General features: G+C 32.5%; 1 protein-coding gene and 1 long non-coding RNA gene across 4 annotated transcripts; both read right to left on the bottom strand.

Moving 5' to 3' along the window:
* Window positions 1–2346: 2346 nt before the first annotated feature.
* LOC147839952 (uncharacterized) lies at window positions 2347–9033 on the bottom strand. Its single transcript, XR_015513466.1, has 3 exons — window positions 8896–9033; window positions 6842–6907; window positions 2347–2470 (listed from the first exon to the last, which is right to left on the bottom strand). It is a non-coding gene; the product is annotated as an uncharacterized LOC147839952 (long non-coding RNA).
* Window positions 9034–9895: 862 nt separating this feature from the next.
* Window positions 9896–19302, bottom strand: tmem30b (transmembrane protein 30B). 3 transcript variants are annotated; one of them, NM_001002179.1, is given in 9 exon segments: window positions 9896–11221; window positions 11298–11675; window positions 13170–13376; window positions 13471–13614; window positions 14293–14383; window positions 14484–14591; window positions 16216–16323; window positions 16589–16785; window positions 19159–19242. In NM_001002179.1, coding segments are annotated over 7 exon segments (1026 nt in total). In that variant the 5' UTR covers window positions 16775–16785; window positions 19159–19242; the 3' UTR covers window positions 9896–11221; window positions 11298–11493.
* Between the last annotated feature and the right edge of the window lie 505 nt (window positions 19303–19807).

The following is a 19807-nucleotide window of genomic DNA, read 5'->3' as shown; positions in this document are numbered from 1 at the left end:
GTTATATGACTGTTTTGAGGATTGCATATGAAGGGGAGAAGGCACTTCTAATGAAAAGGAAGGGAATCGCACCGTTTTTAAGTTTATTTCAAAGTGTTTCCATGCCTAAACAAAGCAAAAGCACAGAACAGACTCACATTTAAGAGCAAGGGGCAGCCCCTGGTGGTTCGGCAGTATGGGTTGAGAATAGGGAGGCTCGGCACTTTAATGTTTATTTGCCACCCTTCAGTAAAAGACTGTAAATATGGGAAAAAACCTTTACGGGATAATAGCAGGATAAAACTGTAAAATACGGGAGAATGCTGAGAAAAATGGGAGGGTTGACAGGTATGATGTGTACACTTATTGAGGAGTTATTGCACCTGAAGCTGACAGCTTATATAACCAAACATTTATTATATGTTATTTTTAAATAAATGTTTTTTTGCAATGTACTAAATTTGCCAATCATGATTTGTATTGATTAGGAATGTAATTACCCGGTTTCCAAAAGGGTTAATAATTTTAAAATATGTAACCTTGAACAACAAAACATTCTTATGCTGCATGGGTATATTTTGGCAGTAGCCAATCTTCAATATTTATTTTAATGCCAATATTGTCAAGAATATAAGTAAAGATCATTTTCCATAAAAATGTTTTTTTAAATTTCTACTATTCTAAAAAATATTTTTTGTTTATTAATGCGCATAGCTAGGCACTTAATTTAGATGGCTTTAAAATGTAGTTCTCAGTATTGCAGTTTTTTGAAAAGGTCAGATTTCAGATTTTAATAATAGGTGAATAATAATACAAATAATAATTGAAAACTGCTGTCTATAATAAATCATTCATTGATGCAAACTTATCTATACAGATCTTAGATGATGTATAAATCTCAATTAAAAAAAAAAAAATACACATGGTTTTGTAGTCCGGGCCACAAATATTCTTATTCATTTCATACAATGAATTGAATCCATTTGCTATGTGGAACCTGGATGTACACAGATTTTGGATGTTATAAGGGTTTCAGGAGAGAATCTTTAAAAGAGAGAATTTTGTTTAGATTTATAAATAATTTTGAGTTGGCAGAACTCATCCTTGGCCAGACCTGCTTATCTAGAGCCAAAGCCAAATCCATGATAACACCCAGAATGTTAACATGATCTGAAACACTTAACAAGATAGAGGTCAGTCTGCTTATAAATTCCATAATGGCAAAAGACAGTCCAAAAGCAACACACTCAATCGTATTGGTATTAAGCTTAAAGAAAGATACCCAACATGCAGGCTTCAATCTTGGCTAAGCAAACTACATGTGCATCAACTAACTGAGAACCTGGTGGATAAACAGCACAGACGATATAAAAGAATACAAAGATCTATCGTGAAACCAACAAGCTTGTTCCTCAACATTTAAATACCTCAGTGTTGTTTTGTGTAAGCAATCTGCAGCACATTTTTAGAAATCCTCATCCAGCCCAATGCATAGATCTGCAACATAAGAGAGGTTACATTTATGTTATGTTTGAAGCAACGGTGGGCTATATTTGCAGACAGCATGGTTGTTAATACTGTAATCTAGCAGTAGTACGTTTCGGTACATGCTCTGCACCAATAATCAAAGCAGCAGCAGCAAAGCAGATCCATACTGCTAAGATCAAACACAAAACACTACACACAATCATTACTACACTAAATCTTTCAGAGATTTGCCATGACAGAACTGTGTTTATAAGAAATGTATATGCTATAAAATTTAAACTGGTTCAAAAACAGAAAACAGCAGCACACCAAAAACAATTGACATTTGGGCTTACAAGTACAACTCATCTTAATGGCTATCGTGAGTAATGGATGATTAAGATTAATCGAACATTTTCCCTTTTGCTGCACTTCTAAAATTTGCAGCTGAAAATGGAACACTTTACAGGAGAAAATATCTAAACCTCCTTTAAAACACCTGAGCTTTTACAAGAGGAAAGAAATCTCCTGGGAAGCCGTGATGCACAAATAAAGATTCAGAGAATAAAAACCTTTGGCCAATTTTTTGCATAGTGTTCACTGTTCATGTATAGAAAAAGACTTGTGCACCTGATGTCATTATTGATGTTATCAAAACACATTTATTGAGGAAAACCATACAAAAAGAAAGGCAATGTAAGTGCAGGATATACCAGTCATATGGCAGATTAAAACTTAGAAAAGATAAACGCATATAACATAGACTATAGCATTGGCATTTCTACAATTTAATTAAGGATTTTAACTTGTTCGTTGCTTTCAACAATGAATATTTCCACAAAGCAGCTTAGAATGTCAACTCTAAGCCCCCCGGTGACCAAACACAAGGTCATTGGAAGAAAAAGTCAGAAAGAAACCTTGGAAGGAACAGCCAAAGTTGACAAATATGAAACAATTTCAAGCCCCAGAAGCCAAACTGTCTGTCTAGAATGATTACTTCTCAGAACCGCAGTTATCTCCTAGCCTGAAAAAGGAAACAAAACAAAAAAGAAATATATGGTATTTATATTACATAAATGTACCACCATTATTAACAATATTAATATTACTAGTAATAATTACTACTAAATTTAACAAATAACTGAATATTTGATACTGATCGAATTCTTTTGATTCTTAAATACTTTTCAACATTTTTATTTAAAATTTGAAAGAAATGCTTTTAGTAAAGTACCAAATTAAACAAAAAATGTGTTTTATTCTTTTCTTTCCAGTACTTAAGTACCCGTTTTGTTCTGTGTGCGCAAGACCTGTCAGCACACCCACAGTCTTACGTGCTTTGCATACCGCTGGAGAAGCGCCTTTTGGGGACCCGAGTTTCTAAATCTCCTAAAATTTCCAGGATTCAGCTTCTAAAGCTTGTATGCACTTTTGCATTACCTTTCTGCTTAACTTGCCTACTTTCGCTTGGCTTTGCAGCTGACAGCGCACGCACAGTCGCAAGAGTGAGAGAAACATTCAATAATTCTTTTTTTTAATCTAAACTACTATATTCAAGTATGTACCTGAAGAGGACAAAATGACTGGTCTAAACTGACAGCAAAATACACCCATTTGCCTTATTTAAATAATCTAAACGTTTTACTCCTGTAATAATGATCATTTTTAGAGAAATTGTGTTTTATTCCTTTTTTTGTCATTTATTTCTCACTTGATGATTAATTTATTAATTTGATGATGCTAATATATTACATTATATATATATATGTGTGTGTGTGTGTGTGTATCAAAATATTTTTGCTTTGAACTTGAAAGAGAGAGAGAGAAGCTGATTTTATCTGTCAGTGGGTGCACATGGCTCCTGAATGGCATAAGAGTAAGTGATATAGTGGATTCCTTTTTTTACTTTCAACAGTCTTTTTTACATTAACCCATTGAAAAGAAACAGTGTGTAACTGTCATAATAAATAAAATTATTGGTAAAAAATTAAATTTTGTTATATATATATATATATATATATATATATATATATATATATATATATATATATATATATACATATATATATATATATATACAGTGCATATATACATATACAGTTGAAGTCAGAATTATTAGCCCCCCTGAATTATTAGCGCCCCTGTTTATTTTTTCCCCCAATTTCTGTTTAATGGAGGGAAGATTGTTTCAGCACATTTCTAAGCATAATTGTTTGAAAAACCTATTTCTAATAACTGATTTATTTTATCTTTGCCATGATGACAGTAAATAATATTTTACTTGATATTTTTCAAGACACTTCTATACAGCTTAAAGTGACATTTAAAGGCTTAACTAGGTTAATAAGGTGAACTAGGCAGGTTAGGGTGATTAGGCAAGTTATTGTTTAATGATGGTTTGTTCTGTAGACTATCGAAAAAAAAATAGCTTAAGGGGCTACTAATTTTGTCCTAAAAATGTTTTTTTAAAAATTAAAAACAGTTTTTATTCTAGCCGAAATAAAACAAATAAGAATTTTTCCAGAAGAAAAAATATTATTAGACATACTTTGAAAAATTCCTTGCTCTGTTAAACATAATTTGGGAAATATTTAAAATAGAAAAAAAAAAAATCAAAAGGGGGCTAATAATTCTGACTTCAACTGTACATACTGTGTATATATATATATACTGTGTGTATATGTATATATAAATTACTGTAAAACATCAAAATACTATTTAATTATTTAATTAATATCTCAATATTTCACCTTTGTACTTTTAAAATAGCCTAATTTCAAATGAAAGCACGTGTTTAGAGGAAATTAGAGGGAGACAAAACAAGATAATTCTGTATGTATACTGTCATCATACAGTTAATGCACAGCTTAATGAAAAACACATTCTCTTACAGATTTCAAGTGCATAAAAACAGCTCAACATCTCAAGAGGGCTGCCACAAAAACAGACAAAGTCATGAGGCAACCTAGAAACCACAATGGCCTGAATCCCAAACAGTGCCAGCGAGTTTACGTCTGCATTTGAGACAGTGAGGTGACACAAAGAAGCTAAATTTATCCATGCGGACTCATAACTAACACCCTGTTTTGCATGGAGCCAGCCCAGCTCCGTGACTCCATGTGAAATGAACAAAAAGCGAAAGCAAACAGACAACGATCGGTCCTATATTTTAGAACAAACTTTTACATCCTTCAGTCACGCAATGAGGGGCAACCAGTGGGTTCTCTAAGGATCCAAAATAAAGATGCCAATTCTCATTACCGTCACACAGAGAAACAGTAAGACACTTCCTCAAATCTGTTGGGCAGGTTTTACTTACAGATTCACTCGTGAGGAAAAAAATAACTAATTCAAATGAAGCAACTCCAACACAAGATCCAATTTACTTTAGGAGGCAATGCAGTTTCTGCCATGCCCTCTGTTATGAATCTATCTGACAGTGTTGTAAAACGCTTAAATCATGCCCTACTTTAAATCAATATTAATTTTAAAAACACACACGCGCACACGGTCGAGTGGCTGAATATAACTCAACCTCTCCTCAGCATTTTGGTGGCTGATGAAGTCAGAGCAGGCCAGTTATCAAGCACACTAAATGAGACCACAATTACAGTGATTAGCAGTGAACTGCCAGACATTTACTTCCAATTAGAGGCAAATCAGAGTTTAATGAGAGAGACAATGTAGAAAGATGATACAAACTGTGAATATTAATGCATATTTAAGAATGTATCCAGACCTGCTAACAGTGACGCCTGCGGTCAGGACTCTATTGAAGAATTTATCACACTCCCAATTTCAGCCCATGTCTTCCCGCTCAAGTTCATACATCTTCATGTACATAAATTTGGCCATTTTGTCAGAAAATGAATCTTTAAAATGAAGCCGCCTTTGTTCACAGTTTATAATATTTCTTTGCCTCTGTTTTATGGCATTATGATAATGTCTATCCCAAAGGGACGATGACTGTATGGGCCAAAATTGAGAACTGAGTTCAGTCCCAATTGTGGGTCGCCAGAGGGACTGAGGACCAGCGTCCACTTGTAAGGGAATCTTTTTCTAATTAACGTCATGATTGATGATCACTTGGGAAACTCAGCTGCAGGGTCCAGTTCTTAGATGTCTCATTTCACGTTAATGGAAAGCCATTTAAGTGGGATCTTTAAATACTTCAGGGGGTGGTGTGTATTTTGGTGTATTTGTCATATCTGTAATTTCACTTAAAGCTGATTGTGCTTTTAATACTATAAATCAGCACTGAACATGCTAATTAATCAGTGGTAACTGAAATGGCACATTTAATCCAATTCATGAATAAATTGAGGTGTTATTTATTTACTCCACATTTTTGGGTTGTAATTACATTATATATGCATGACATGCAAATAATTTGTCAAACTTAACCCTCAGCTAAAAAAAAAGAAAGGCTGTGTACATGACCTTTTCTTGTTTTGAGAAAAAAGAGTGCAGTTCTAATTGTTCAGGAGTGAAAGATTTTTTTTTTCCTTCCTGACCAATGTTGCATATTTTAGAATATTACATTTTAGAATATTACAACATTAATTTTCCTATTTTTATATATTTCAAAATGTAATTTGTTTCTAACTATTTTAATATGCTGCTTGGTGCTAAAATTATCAATTTTCAAAACATAACTGTTTTTTTTTTTTTTTACTTTTTAAAATTAAATTAAAACAGCATTTATTTTAAATTCATTACCTACAAAACACTAAACACCAAAAAACAAAACACTGAATAAGAGAATATTGAATAATAAAAACAATTTGTATTAACATTTTAAATACTTTTTTTATGATTTTTTAAGATAAATAAGCAAACTAAGTATTAAAGAAACCAATAAATAAAAGTGTGATAAAAATGATACAATGCTAAACATAAATTAGTACATCCTATTTTAAAACAAAACAGACTTATTAAATGGATATATTTATTAAAATAATATTTTAACCACCAAACATATTTACAAATAGATAGATAATACATTTACATTATTGAGAAATTATATAAAAAAATTACAAACTAAAAAAATTTTTTTATCAGTTTTTTGTTTCTCTTGAATCTTACTCTTTTCGTTCCAGATTTACCTTCTCTATTCTAATGTATATATAATATAATATTGTAAAGCTTCCAATAGAAATTATTTAAGCAATATTTATGATATTTTTTATAATTTAAAAATGTTAATTATACAAGTTGAGCACTGTAAATGGTCAAATACTTGCTTGCTTACTCCCTGGGCCATTTATATAGAAGTTGATATTTAGCCGCACTATGTTGGGGTTTCATAACATCTACTTTTTATGAGGTGGGTCACCAATGCTCAACCCTCAACCTGGAGGACCAGGACATACACAATTTAGCCAACCCAACTCACCTATAGCGCATGGCTTTGGACTTGTGGGGGAAACCGGAGGACCTGGGGGAAACCGGAGCACCTGGACTGGAGGAAACCCGCAGGAATACAGGGACAACATGTAAATTCCACACAAAAAGGCAAATGATCAAATAATGAATATAAACACTTAGTACCCAAATATTAAAAAAATAATACGTTTTAAAAAAAATAATAATAATCTAAAATTTAATACAATAAATTAAAAATTATATTATTTATAAATTAGATTGAATTTAATACCAAAAAGGGAAAGAAGACAGATTAAAATCTAAAAGATTGAAATATCAGCTTTAGCAACTCTTTCGAATGAGAGCTGCTGTTACTCTCCTGACATTCATCAATGCAAAAAGCGAGTACAAAAAGAGCAGGCTGTTATCTGTGTAAAACTGATTGGCGCATCCAGACCATCGCTAGATTCATCTGCTCATGTCTGTTTTGCATAAGCGCCTGCAGTTCCTTAATTGTTCACCATTCTGCATTCTGTGATGCCGAATCTGCACTGAAATCCACTCACAGGCAGGCACTATGAAGGCTTCCCATCACCTCAGAAACCATAACAGGGGTTCGTAATTGCTTGATAATGTGGAATCAATCTATTATTAGAGGCTGAGTGAAGTTGTGCAGTCATTTGTCGCAGTAGGATGTGCAAACGCACTCAAAATGCATGAATTCATTTGAATTGATGTTTTTCAATACTTTGCAAGCCCTGCAGGACTAAATCCCTATCTCTTATCTTTTAAATGCATACTTATTTATTTTTTTAGAGGGGTGGGGTCGTTGCATGTGGGGAAATGGAATTGATTCAATTTGTAGACTTGACATAAATTGTTGCCGCAGAGAAGTACCATACAATTTTTAGAAACACAATTTAAAGGCTATACACATAAATTGAACAAAAAATATACATAATATTAGTTAACATTATTATTAATATTATTAATTAATAATATTTTATTCCCAGGATGATATAGGAATACTAATTTCCAGTTCCCAGGACATTCTCTGTTGATTGGTTCTCTGTTGGTTAGCCAGGAAAAATTCAGCTTATACTATATAACCTTCTATTTCACAGAGAAATTTTCTGCGATCAACTTTTGTTACAAAAAACAAAACAACAAACATTAATTTGTTCATTTTCCTTCAGCTTAGTCTCTGATTTATCAGATGTCACCACAGCAGAATGAACCACTTACTACTCTGGCATGTTTTACGCAGCAGATGTCTTTCCAGCCGCAACACAGCAGCACCACGCTGGGAAACACCCTTATACTCTTGCATTCACAACCACTCGTACACTACGGTCAATTTAGTTCATCTTAAACACCTATAGTGTATGTCTTTGAACTGTGTGGAAACCGGAGCACCCGGAGAAAACCCACGCAAACATGGGGAGAACATGCAAATTCCACACAGAAATGCCAACTGGTCCAGGTGGGACTTAAACCAGCGACCTTCTTGCTGTGAGGTGACAGCTCTAACCACTTTGCCAAAAACAAACAAACACTCCTGAGAATCTCACAGTGCTCACATTCAGTAAAGGTTGATAGCCCATTGTGCTCAACTTTTCCCCACTCTGCACTGACATGTGCTAATGAAGTCTTGGTGAGTCAGTAAAGACACAACCCTTCACCCTCCCTTATGTTGACCAGTCCTGATGGCACTTTAGTCACATGCCGTTCAACCTCTCTGGAAAATAAAAACCCATTTGTGCCTGTTATGGTCATGAAACTGGCCATTATGTACAAGATCTGTTGTTATAGCTACACTTACCATTTTAATGACAGTCTGCATTACTGGTCAAATGAAATGGCTTTACGAGTAGTAAAGCATTATGAGGAGCTTTCCAGAAGGGCGGAATCAATAGTATAATGTCTAATAAATATTTCTTCTGATCATAAAATAGTCCCTTGCTCTGCACAAAATAAATAAATAAAAAACACCCACACACGAACCATCATCACTTGCACTTATAATACAATGCCTATATTGGGAAGAGAGAGAGAGAGAAATGAAAGAGGGGGAAAGAGATGCACCTCTGGCCTTGTTGTTATTTTTTTCGCGCTTTCCTCTCAGCCATTCCAATATCAGGCTTGCTTTAGCCATCTGAAAGAACAGGAAATGAAGGCACCCATATCACACGCTCATAATACAAAAACAGTGATAGCAGCTCGGCCAAAAGCGTCGGTGTCGACGGCACAGGCACACAGTCATCCAGAGCCCGAGTGGCCGCCCTCGCGTTCAGCATCCCGCTTTACCTCACGTCCACAGCGTGGTGGTGAGGCCTTTATCCTTATTATGAGATTAAAACTTAAACAAGGGCGCTAAAGCAGAACTTTAGGCAAGTTATAATAATAAAGCCATCTTAATGGTTAATTAAACTATTAGGATATTTAGGCAACACCACTGTACAAAGAGAGAAGAGAGAGGGAGACATAGGCTATCTATCTAGTGTTCTACCACTCATTACTGTTAACCTTGACCCAACCATGCCACCTAGTGCACATACAGCAGTGTTACGAATTTTATTGCTGATGGACATCGTCTCCTTTGCTTCTTTTATCATTTAGCTGATGATGGCTTAATTAAAAACAGTTTCTCAATATACACACGCATTCAGATGTCTGTTTTAATTAAAACAATACATTTACCCAACATTATCAATTTGATTAAACTGATCAAAAGTAATTGTAAACACATTTAATGTTACAAAAAGATATGATATTAATGCTGTTATTTTGTCTCGATGAAGGAATACTGAAAAACTTGTTTAGCCTTTTATCTAGTAGTGAATATATTATGCAGCAATACATTTTGATTTTACAAATATAACCAAATATCGGAACAAGACTACATTTCTTCAGAAGAAAAAAATAACAATAGTAATACATGTCGCACTCTTTCTCGGTTATTATAATTAATTTTTGCAAGCATGAACACCTCTACATTTGTTTAATATATCTGTGTATTAAATAAATGACTAAATACAATAGGAAAAGGCATCACATTTTCTAGAAATCTGTTAGCAAACTATTCTTAGTAACTGGAATCAAAAAGAAGTCTTTATTGTGCACCAAATCAACATGCTAGAAAACACCATAAAGGATAAATATTACACTTTTAAATATATTAAAATAGTAAACAGTTATTAATTGTAATCATCTCACATCCGTCTTTCCTACATTTCTGCCCAAACAAATGCAGTGTTGGCACACATAAGAGACTTCTATCAAATATATTTTTTAATAATTCTACCAGCCAAATTCTTTTGACGCATTGGTTTCCCTAAAGTATTCTAATGCTTCCTGTTTATTGTAAAAGACACAATGTGATAGAGAGTTTCAGTAATTCACTAATTCCATCTTAGTCCCAAATCTTAATTTATTGAAAGTCTCATTTGCTTGCCAAACCAATGTGCAGACAATGTCTGAAAATATAGTTTAATAAGATCCAAATTACATTCCAAATCAAGTTCTGGCAATGAAAAGTTTTTTAATATTAAAATATGATCAAAGCATTTCATTTAAAGCAGATTCAGTCTGAAGTTTTATCCTTGCTCCTCAAATATTGAACTTCAAAAACACTGCAGCACTGTGTGGAATTAAAGTAAAACCCTGCACAGAAAACTGCTCCCAAATAAAACCTCTTTCACTAACAGGGATCGATATCAGCGATGCGTGCAAACGAAGACTCCGCGAGGCAGTCGAGATTCGCCCTTCACTTTCATTTAATCGTCCAGCACAAATGGCACTGTAAAAGCACAAAGTTTCCATTGCCTGGAAATAAAAACGTTCATGTCTGTCAAGCTAAAAACAAAAACAGTGCTGCTGTTATGGCTGTGTATTATAAGACAGCAATAAAAACATTATAAATAAGCATTTAAAGTTTATGACAGAAAATATACAACTTGCAATACATTTTAATTCTCAATATGATCAACTAAACAAACACAAAGCCTTAACACAGCAATGAATTTGACAAATAGACATGGCAACTGAGACTGTCTTAATATTTCATATCTGTTAAACATTTCTTTAATAGTGGAGAATTTTACAATATAAAAACCATTTTGACTCGGCTATGTGTACAATGTTGTCCAGAAAAGAAACCAAATTTATACTTAAACATCTTTTATACCTGAGACAATTGTAGAAAAGTAGACAGATACAAAATAAAAACACCTCTAACAGTCCCTGAATTACCCTTGCTCTTGGTAACAAACTGGATCTTCATTTTCTAAAATAAAGATGAAGATTTCACATTGAAGCTATTTCTCTGAACATTAGTATAATAAAGTTTTTTTTCTCAAGTCTAAAGAACATCTGCTCATCCATCCATCAATCTCTCCCTCTCTCTCTCTCTCTCTCTCTCTCTATATATATATATATATATATATATATATATATATATATATATATATATATATATATATATATATATATATATATATTTTTTTTTTTTTAAGTAAACAAACAATTCCTGCTTTAAAATAAATAAATAATTGACCTGAAGTTAAAATTATCTAGCATGTGAATGCCGAAAGACATTTTACAGTGTCATTGTTGTTGTTTGAAAACCATCAATTACACCCAATGTTTCTTTCCTTTCTTGATTTGTTTTTTCTTTATGGGTCATCACGCATCATCATCTGAGAATTTGAACTTGGCATAAACAATGAGCATAATTATTGACATGACTACACACAATGAACCAACCACTAAATAAGCAATGCCCAAGAAATCGTTCCTCCCTCCCATCCAAGACACGTTACTGAAGACCACCTTCTTACGGCCATCAAAAGTCAGTACTGGGTAATCTGAAAAATAAGTGGTTAAGGAACAAACTTCAACTTCCACCAAGTAACATTGTTTTACATTGTTCAGCCATAATTACATAATTAATTAATTCTATGCTTAATAACATACAATAATAGGTTTGACTGATAATAACTGACAATAATAAAATGGCTTTTTTGAACACCAGTCCACTTACATTTTCTGAATTTATAACAGTGAAAAGCAGACTAATGACTGCTGAAAATTTGGCTTTTCTATAGTAAATATAGTAATATTATATACAGTTATATAAAATTCAAATTTTTTACAGTATTTTCTATTATATTTTTCTTCTGGAAAACGTTATATTTATTATAGTTTGGTTGGATTAAAAAAATAATAATAATTTTACATATATTTTTTTTTAAATGTAAAAACTGCAAAAGTCAATATTATTAAACCAATTAAGAAATTACTTTAAGTTTATAAATATATATATATATATATATATATATATATATATATATATATATATATATATATATATATATATATATATATTGGATCGGTAAGATTATTATGATTATTATTTAAAATTATGATCACTGACATTGCATATATATATATATATATATATATATATATATATATATATATATATATATATATATATATGTATGTATGTATGTATATATATATATATATATATATATGTATGTATATATATATATATATATATATATATATATATATATATATATATATATATATATATATATATATATATATATATATATATGTATGTATATATATATATATATATATATATATATACATATATATATGTATGTATATATATATATATATATATATATATATATATGTATATATATATATATATATATATATATATATATATATATATATATATATATATATATATATATATATGTGTGTGTGTGTGTGTGTGTGTGTGTGTGTATATACACATATATATATATATATTTTATATATATATATTTATATATATATCAGCTAGTTGATTTATAAGATTTTCTTTTTTAACATTAAATATATGCAATGTCAGTGATCATAATTTTAAATAATAATCATAATAATAATAATCTTACCGATCCAAAATGTTTTAACAGTACATATTTTTCAAAAGCAAAATGAAATATTTTTGTGCAAAACTGCACCTTTAAAACAAATTTCAATAGTTCTGCCTTTTCAACAATTTACATAGGGATATTAAGTGTATCCAAAGTCTCTTGTTTGTTTCTTCTACATTCTGCTCTGAAGCAGCTAAAAGCCACACCCAACCTGTAAAACCTGTTGGCCTGGATCACAGGCAAATGCGCTCAAAAGACATCTGCAAAACAGAACTCAAGCCATATGTGGACTATAAATAACTAAAGACTGTAGTCATGACGAGGCTACTAACTATAGAAATCTGGTAAATGAATAAAACATGATAACTCTCTACTGTTAATCCCTTTGACTTGAATGAGTTTTGACTTTCAGATGAAGGATACTGTAATGGACTGTCATGGAGTAGTTCCCAGCAGGGAGACCCGCGGCATAATTGCCCTCTGTGATTCGCCTGTACAGCTTTCTGAACTGAGGAAGTGCTGCTCTCCTCATCCACACGAGGAAGTCCTGGTTCAGAAAACCATTGTTGTTAGGGTCTGTGGAGTCCAGGTCATATGCAGGTTTGGGCCAGTTTATTGGCTTCACTGTACCTGTTAATTAACATTGATGAAAATAAAGAAATTAAGTACTAGTGCAAGTCACAAATTCAGTATAGTGACAAGTTCAAACTTTAAGATCAATTACCAGCAAAGGCATTTGCTAAAGAGCCGTTGACAAATGAAGGGTTCCTGTACTTGATGTTGTAATCAGTCCACCAAGCTATACCTTTACCATCTAATGGCACCAGATTTTTGGTACCATTGATTATTTGGTAGAGCTCAAATGTGTCTAAAGAAAAAACAAAACAAAAAAAACATTTACTGTAAAATATTACAGGCCCATTAAGCAATTTGAACTTATTTCCTCTTTTAATTCTAATTGTCACAACAATTTTTGCATTTGAAACTCAACTCAACTTCAGAATCAAGTAATATTATTCAAATCACGTAATTCAAATGGGTTTTTTTTTTTGCATTGTTTTGAGCAAGTTAAAATATTATCTTTATGAAGAATCTTCTCATATTTAGTTAATTCAACTCTCATTTAAAGCGATAGTTTACCTAAAAATGAAAATTCTGTCATAATTTTCTCACTACTTGTTTTAAACCGGTTTCACGTTCTTTCCTCTGTTAAACAAAAAATAATATATTTTGAAGAAAGCTGAAAACCTGTACCAGCGGCTTTCATAGCATGTATTTTTTCTATCCCAAAAGTAAACGGTTACAGGGTTCAGCTTGCTTTAAAATATCTTCTTTTGTGTTCAAAAGAAACTCAAAAAGGTTTGGAACATGAGTACATGAGTAAATAGTGAGTAAATTTTCATTTTTTTTAGAGTGAACAGTCCCTTTATGGCAGAAGGTAGAATTAAATTTTTAAGTTTACCCAAATAAAATGGTTTACAGTATTAATGACACATCCCAGAGCTACATGCACACATCAAGTTGATCTACAAAACTGAAATGATACCGTTGAACATGCTGTTTGCTATTGCGCCACATGGGACAATGGGTCTGTTTTGGTTGTCATAACTATATGGAGAGCAGACAGATTGTGGACTCTGGAGGAAAATATGAACAAGGAAAGCAAAGTTCATTACATGGAAAGCAAGATATAACACATTTCAAACATTTCAAAAATCATTCTTGCCAAATCCACACCGTGAAATATTGTGTATCGCCAGAGAGCTGATAGTAGTCCAATGACACGCCATATTTCCTGAAGTTCTGGTAGTAATTAGACAAGCCATAGTAAAAAAAGACAGGACCCTGTAAGCAGCACAGACATTAGTCAGTTTTAAACATTTACATTGAGTATTAAGATAAGTGTTTGTCATTCTGATCAAAAGTGGACAATGATAAATGCAAGTATAAATTAAATCTGAAACTTTATAAAAGTTTGTCCACTTTCAGCCACTTACAGAGATAGTTGAAAACACATATTTGATTTTGAGTGTTCCATTATGAGACCAAACTGGGGTCAAATTGGTTCAAACAACCCCCAAAAGACCACCTGTTGACCACATTCTTAAACATTATAGGACAGGTTGTTAAAGCCAGAAATTTAATATTTTAAACAAAAGTTTAGTTGGTTTGAAGCGGACAAATGTTTAAAATCAGAATATCATTTCACCAGTCCTCATTCTAACAAAAACACAGCGTTCTGAGTAGTTTTACAGCTAGAATTAAAAAAACTGCTTTCTGTGTCATTTTCATTATCTCCTTTTAAATTCATAATTCATTGCAAGGTTACAACATCCTAACAACATGCAATGCAACATGATTCCAGCGACAATCTATTTGGCTGTCCGCACCAGACGTGACACGACAGACACATTTAAAATACCACTGACATAAAAAAAAAAACAATACATATAGATAAATAAACAATAAAATGAAATTATAAAAATTAATAAAATTAAATAAATTGATAAAAATCACAGAAATGTGTACCACACTCTCAAAGAAATAAACAGGTTTATAAGCGAATTAATAAGTAATATGGATAAGCAGAAGACAATGGATGAATGATAATACACATTAAACCTCATAAAAAGTTCACCGTCCTAACTTTGAAGTAATGTATATGTCTGCTAGTTTTTTTTTTTTTTTTTTTTCAGTTTGGCAATAAATGTCAGACAAAATGTTGTTCAAACTCATACTAGTGACATTTATTACTGAATAAAACACATAAGCAGCATCTAAGGAGATCATTGTCATAGTAGTTTATGCTGTTGTTCAGCTGCAAAGCCACAGAAATCGGAAATATGCATACACCGGTCCAGTTATGGGACGATAACCGTTTTCAAGGTATACTGTTGTTTGGAAAAGTCAAGGTTTTAAAACTGCCCAAAATTTTCTTGTATACCATCCCTAAGGTAAATGCAAGATTTATTTTTTTTACTGTTTTAGGTACAGTATCTCCAGCAGAAAAGATATCCAAAGATGTCACAATAAACTGTACAGAAATCTATGTTTTGAGACTAATAAAAACAGCAGAAGCAAAAAAAAAAAAGCAGAATTCATTTTTAATTTATTTAGCCTGACATGTTTACTGCTCCAAAATATTTTAAATGTTTCTTAATATAAAAAAAAGTTTTACTTTTCTAAACATTTCTAAAGAGCAGTATTAATAATTTAAGAGCAGTAATCACAATATCATGAAATCATGATATTTTTATCCAAGGTATACCATCAGAATCTTATACCAGCCCATGCCAAAACCTGCATATCAGTGAAGAAAGTGGTTAAAGGTAGACGAACCACCAAGTGTGAACATTTATATATCTCCTCATCTACTTGTGATTTGATTTATTAATTTTGAAGCTGAATACCAAGTGCAATCGGGGTCATTGAAAGAAAAATATCAGACTTAAAAATGTGGAAACTTTACCGTAAAAAGTTTGTCGAGGGAGAATGTGATTTCACAGGTGCAGTTTTGGCTACTTGTCATCGAACAGCGGAAACAAGATGAGTCCGTCGCAACACCCGTGTAGTCCATCTGTGACATGGTGAGAAAAGACAGCATTCATTTTTAATAAATGTCTCTCACTTTGCACAAAGCAGCTAGGTTAATAATATTACTACTAGGCAGTATAATGTAAACTCCAAAGTAAATCTAAAACAGTCTTGAATGTTTAAGTAGTGTTGTCTATCCTTTAACAAACAACCAGGAACTGACATGAGTTCATGTTTAAACTACTTCATCAAAGAATGAACAAAATCCACCTGGATCCTGTTTTTTTTCCCCTGTAGTAAAGGCTTACCTCCAGCACTTGGATGGTCTGTGAGGTCAGAAACAAGCCAACACCGATCCCTATGAAGGCCAACCCAATGACTAGAAAACCAGGAATGACAATGCCAGCGGAGAGTATGGGCTGCCATGCCGGGAGACGTTGCTGTGTGAAGGCTGTGTTGTCAGGCCGTTGGGCCGTCTCTCCCTCATTCTTCATCCTACTGTTCTCTGAAAGGGGGAACAAGACATTGCAAGTAAATTATGTATAAGACATGGAAAAAAGATAAGAGACAAATTTAAAAAAATCTTTCACTGAATTTACTGCACTTATGTTAGGTAAGATATAAGTTTGTTTCAATTAATAAATGTCTGATAACATTTCTTCTAAATTACAAACAAAAATAGTCTCATTTAGAGCTTTGTTTTCTTGTTTCAAAAAAGGACAACTGGCCAGAATAACAAGTGCTTTTATTTGTTGTGATTGAAAATAAAAGTTATTTCACTAAATGTATTTCTTAAGTCTTCTGTATTTAAAACATTTTTATTGTGTAGTCTAAATAAATAAATAAATAAATGTCTGAAACATGGCTCCATTTGTTTTATTTTTTTTTGGGAAAAAAGCTTAATTTTAAATTTGAAAGATATGCCAATAGTGTACTGAATGTGTAAAGTTGAAAGTTGAAGAAAAATGTACTAAAACACATTTAAAAAAATGTAAATCCTGAGAAACAGAGTTTTCAAGAGGTCTTAATTATTTTCATGGTAGTATATTTAAAATAATGAATCAATATAATGGACAAGAGGTCACAGTACAGTACAAAAAACTGCAGAGCCAATTGTAAATTGTAATTGTATAGCAACATCAACAGTTATATTGCTTCAACTCCACAGAACAGAATGAAGTGGTTAAACAATTTCTATTATAAGCAAACACCAATTTTGATTGGCTGATTGAGTCACAAATAATGTTACGTATAAATTGTTTTGGTTTGTTACATTTGACTAAAAAGTAATGCAATTATTATTAATTGACCAATGTATGTCTCTTTACGGTCTTCTTCTAATAACTTATTTTGATTACAGTTAACCCTTAAAGACCTAGAGGTATTTTGAGGGCACCTAATGGGCCTATATTATTATTAATTTTTTAAAGCAGTTTTATTTTTATTTTAGCAGTCAGACTCAAGTGTCATATATTATTTTAAACAGGAGAACCTGAAGTTTCAATCTGTATCATTTAAAGGTCCAGTCTAAAACTTTTTTTGGTCCAAAAACATATGAACAGACAGAAAATATTCCAGAATTTTCCAGAAACGATTTTTAAAAAAAGTGGCATTTTCTAGTTATTATAAACAAAACCTTATGAAGTTTGTTTTTCTTTCTTTAGAAATACATATTATGATGTTTTATACTTCCACAATAAATTTTGTCTACATCCACCATTCCCTGAGCAAGTTATAGCAATTTATTTCAATGTTGTTTCAAGGCGTTTTTCAATGGGGGGAAAAAATGCATTTATTTACTGACAATGTATTTGCCCAAAAGTTCTGGGAATGAACTAAACAGAAAAAAATGTTACAAAATAACAGAACACTGAAGCAAATTTGACTTTTTTCCAAATAATATATTTTTAGTTACCATAAACAACACCACTTATAATAAACAAATATAAAATAAGAAAATAATAAATAATGCGTAATAAATAATAAATAATAAATAAACATGGTGCAAATCCTCAGTAAAAAAATTGATATAAATATTTACTATACTATAAATAGTTACATAACTAAACTAGATTCAATATGGACCATCCTTAGTTTTTATGTGCCAGCATGGATATGGTTGTCTGCGGATATGTATATGGTTCGCGTGCAATGCAGACAAACAGCCCAACCTTTATTTGCGTCCTTTGAAAACAACAAGAGCAGCACTTCGTCTTTGCTGTGTCACTGTTTTGTCATGTTTTTGTGCTGTTGTGCATGCAAAAGTACTTAGTATGAGAATTATTTCATGCAAAACTTTTTTTTAGCGTTTTATTTAGCCGCGCGTAAATGTGCAGCCTATCTCTCATTCCGTGTTGTTCAAATAGCTGATTGTTGGTTCACAAAGCGAAACCTATGCTTATTGGTTGAGATAGAGCGAGTTTGAACCAATCTGGGCATGGAGGAGGGACAATGCATCCATATTTCATGTCTGGTTTGTCCGGAGAGACAAGTGACGAGCGTTCCTTTGTCAAATCAGCGTTGTCAAAATTTGATGACGTAACCACACTGATTCCGGAGCCTCTGAAAGTCCGTGAATGTAATGTGATACAGCGATGGAAAGCTGAGATTCTCTTCTTTATGCCAATCTTTGAATTGTATGGATCGGATCAGCGGATCAAAAGTTATTAAACATTTAAGAGCAATACTTATTTTTAGCCGCGGGCGGCTGTCTCGGTCTTTAAGGGTTAAGGTAAATTCCCTTGAGAGTAACCGACAGTAAAACAACAACCGATGACAATCGCAGGAAAACAAACAAACCCGTGCTTCAAAAACCTCAATCACTGATGATCACAGTTTTAAGAGTAGGAGTCTTAAAGCCATAGAAAACAAAACTCACCTCAAAAAAGAGTTTGGCGTTTGCAGTGCGGCTTTTCTTAGATGCCCTCTTTTATAAAATCGTAAATTACATCGAAAAACAAAAGACACACCTTCACAAAGTCCCGTACCTGTTTTACTTGTTCAACACCTGGGTCAGCTTTTCCGCCTTTCGTATGCTCCTCCTATTTCACATACGTCACACCGCTGACCCCTCCCGGATTAGACTGGTGGTTTAATTAATTTTAGATGATATATATCGTTTAGACATATATCGTTTATTTTACAGTCTATGGTTTAGACATCTAAACTTGATATTAACTGGCTAATATTAGTTTCATAAAATTCTGAATTTGCAGCTTGTAGACATGTTTTTATAAAAAATTGTTTAATATGATATAGTATTCAGCATGTTAATCTTTCAGATTATGTTAGTGTAGGCGACTTAATTATAAATTATTTTAAGACAATCTGTGTCACCCTAGCATGTTTACTGGGGTTCTCTGATGATCCCGAATTTACATTTTATGTTGTTGATTCAGAGTATACATTTTGCATACAGGTGAAACGTGCAAGCAGAATTTGTATAACCTACTAGACCTTACTTTCCGCAACATTTGATTGATGGTATTTTTAGCCAATTACAATGCTGAACGATTAAGATCCCACCC

The sequence above is a fragment of the Danio rerio genome, chromosome 17 (assembly GCF_052040795.2).
Source record: "Danio rerio strain M-AB ecotype USA chromosome 17, GRCz13ab, whole genome shotgun sequence".
Lineage (NCBI taxonomy): Eukaryota > Metazoa > Chordata > Actinopteri > Cypriniformes > Danionidae > Danio > Danio rerio.
The sequence above is the reverse complement of the archived record's forward strand: the minus strand, read 5'-3'. Positions and strand labels throughout refer to the sequence as shown.

Bases quoted from the DNA above. Each gene is read 5' to 3' on its own strand.
- tmem30b (XM_087288914.1), bottom strand. From the start codon at position 16,774: ATGAAGAATGAGGGAGAGACGGCCCAACGGCCTGACAACACAGCCTTC. The intron at 14,592-16,215 runs GTAAAGTTTCCA...TGCTGCTTACAG, and splicing joins CCCTCGACAAACTTTTTACG to GGTCCTGTCTTTTTTTACTA. The intron at 14,384-14,483 runs GTGTGGATTTGG...ATTTTCCTCCAG, and splicing joins GCGATACACAATATTTCACG to AGTCCACAATCTGTCTGCTC.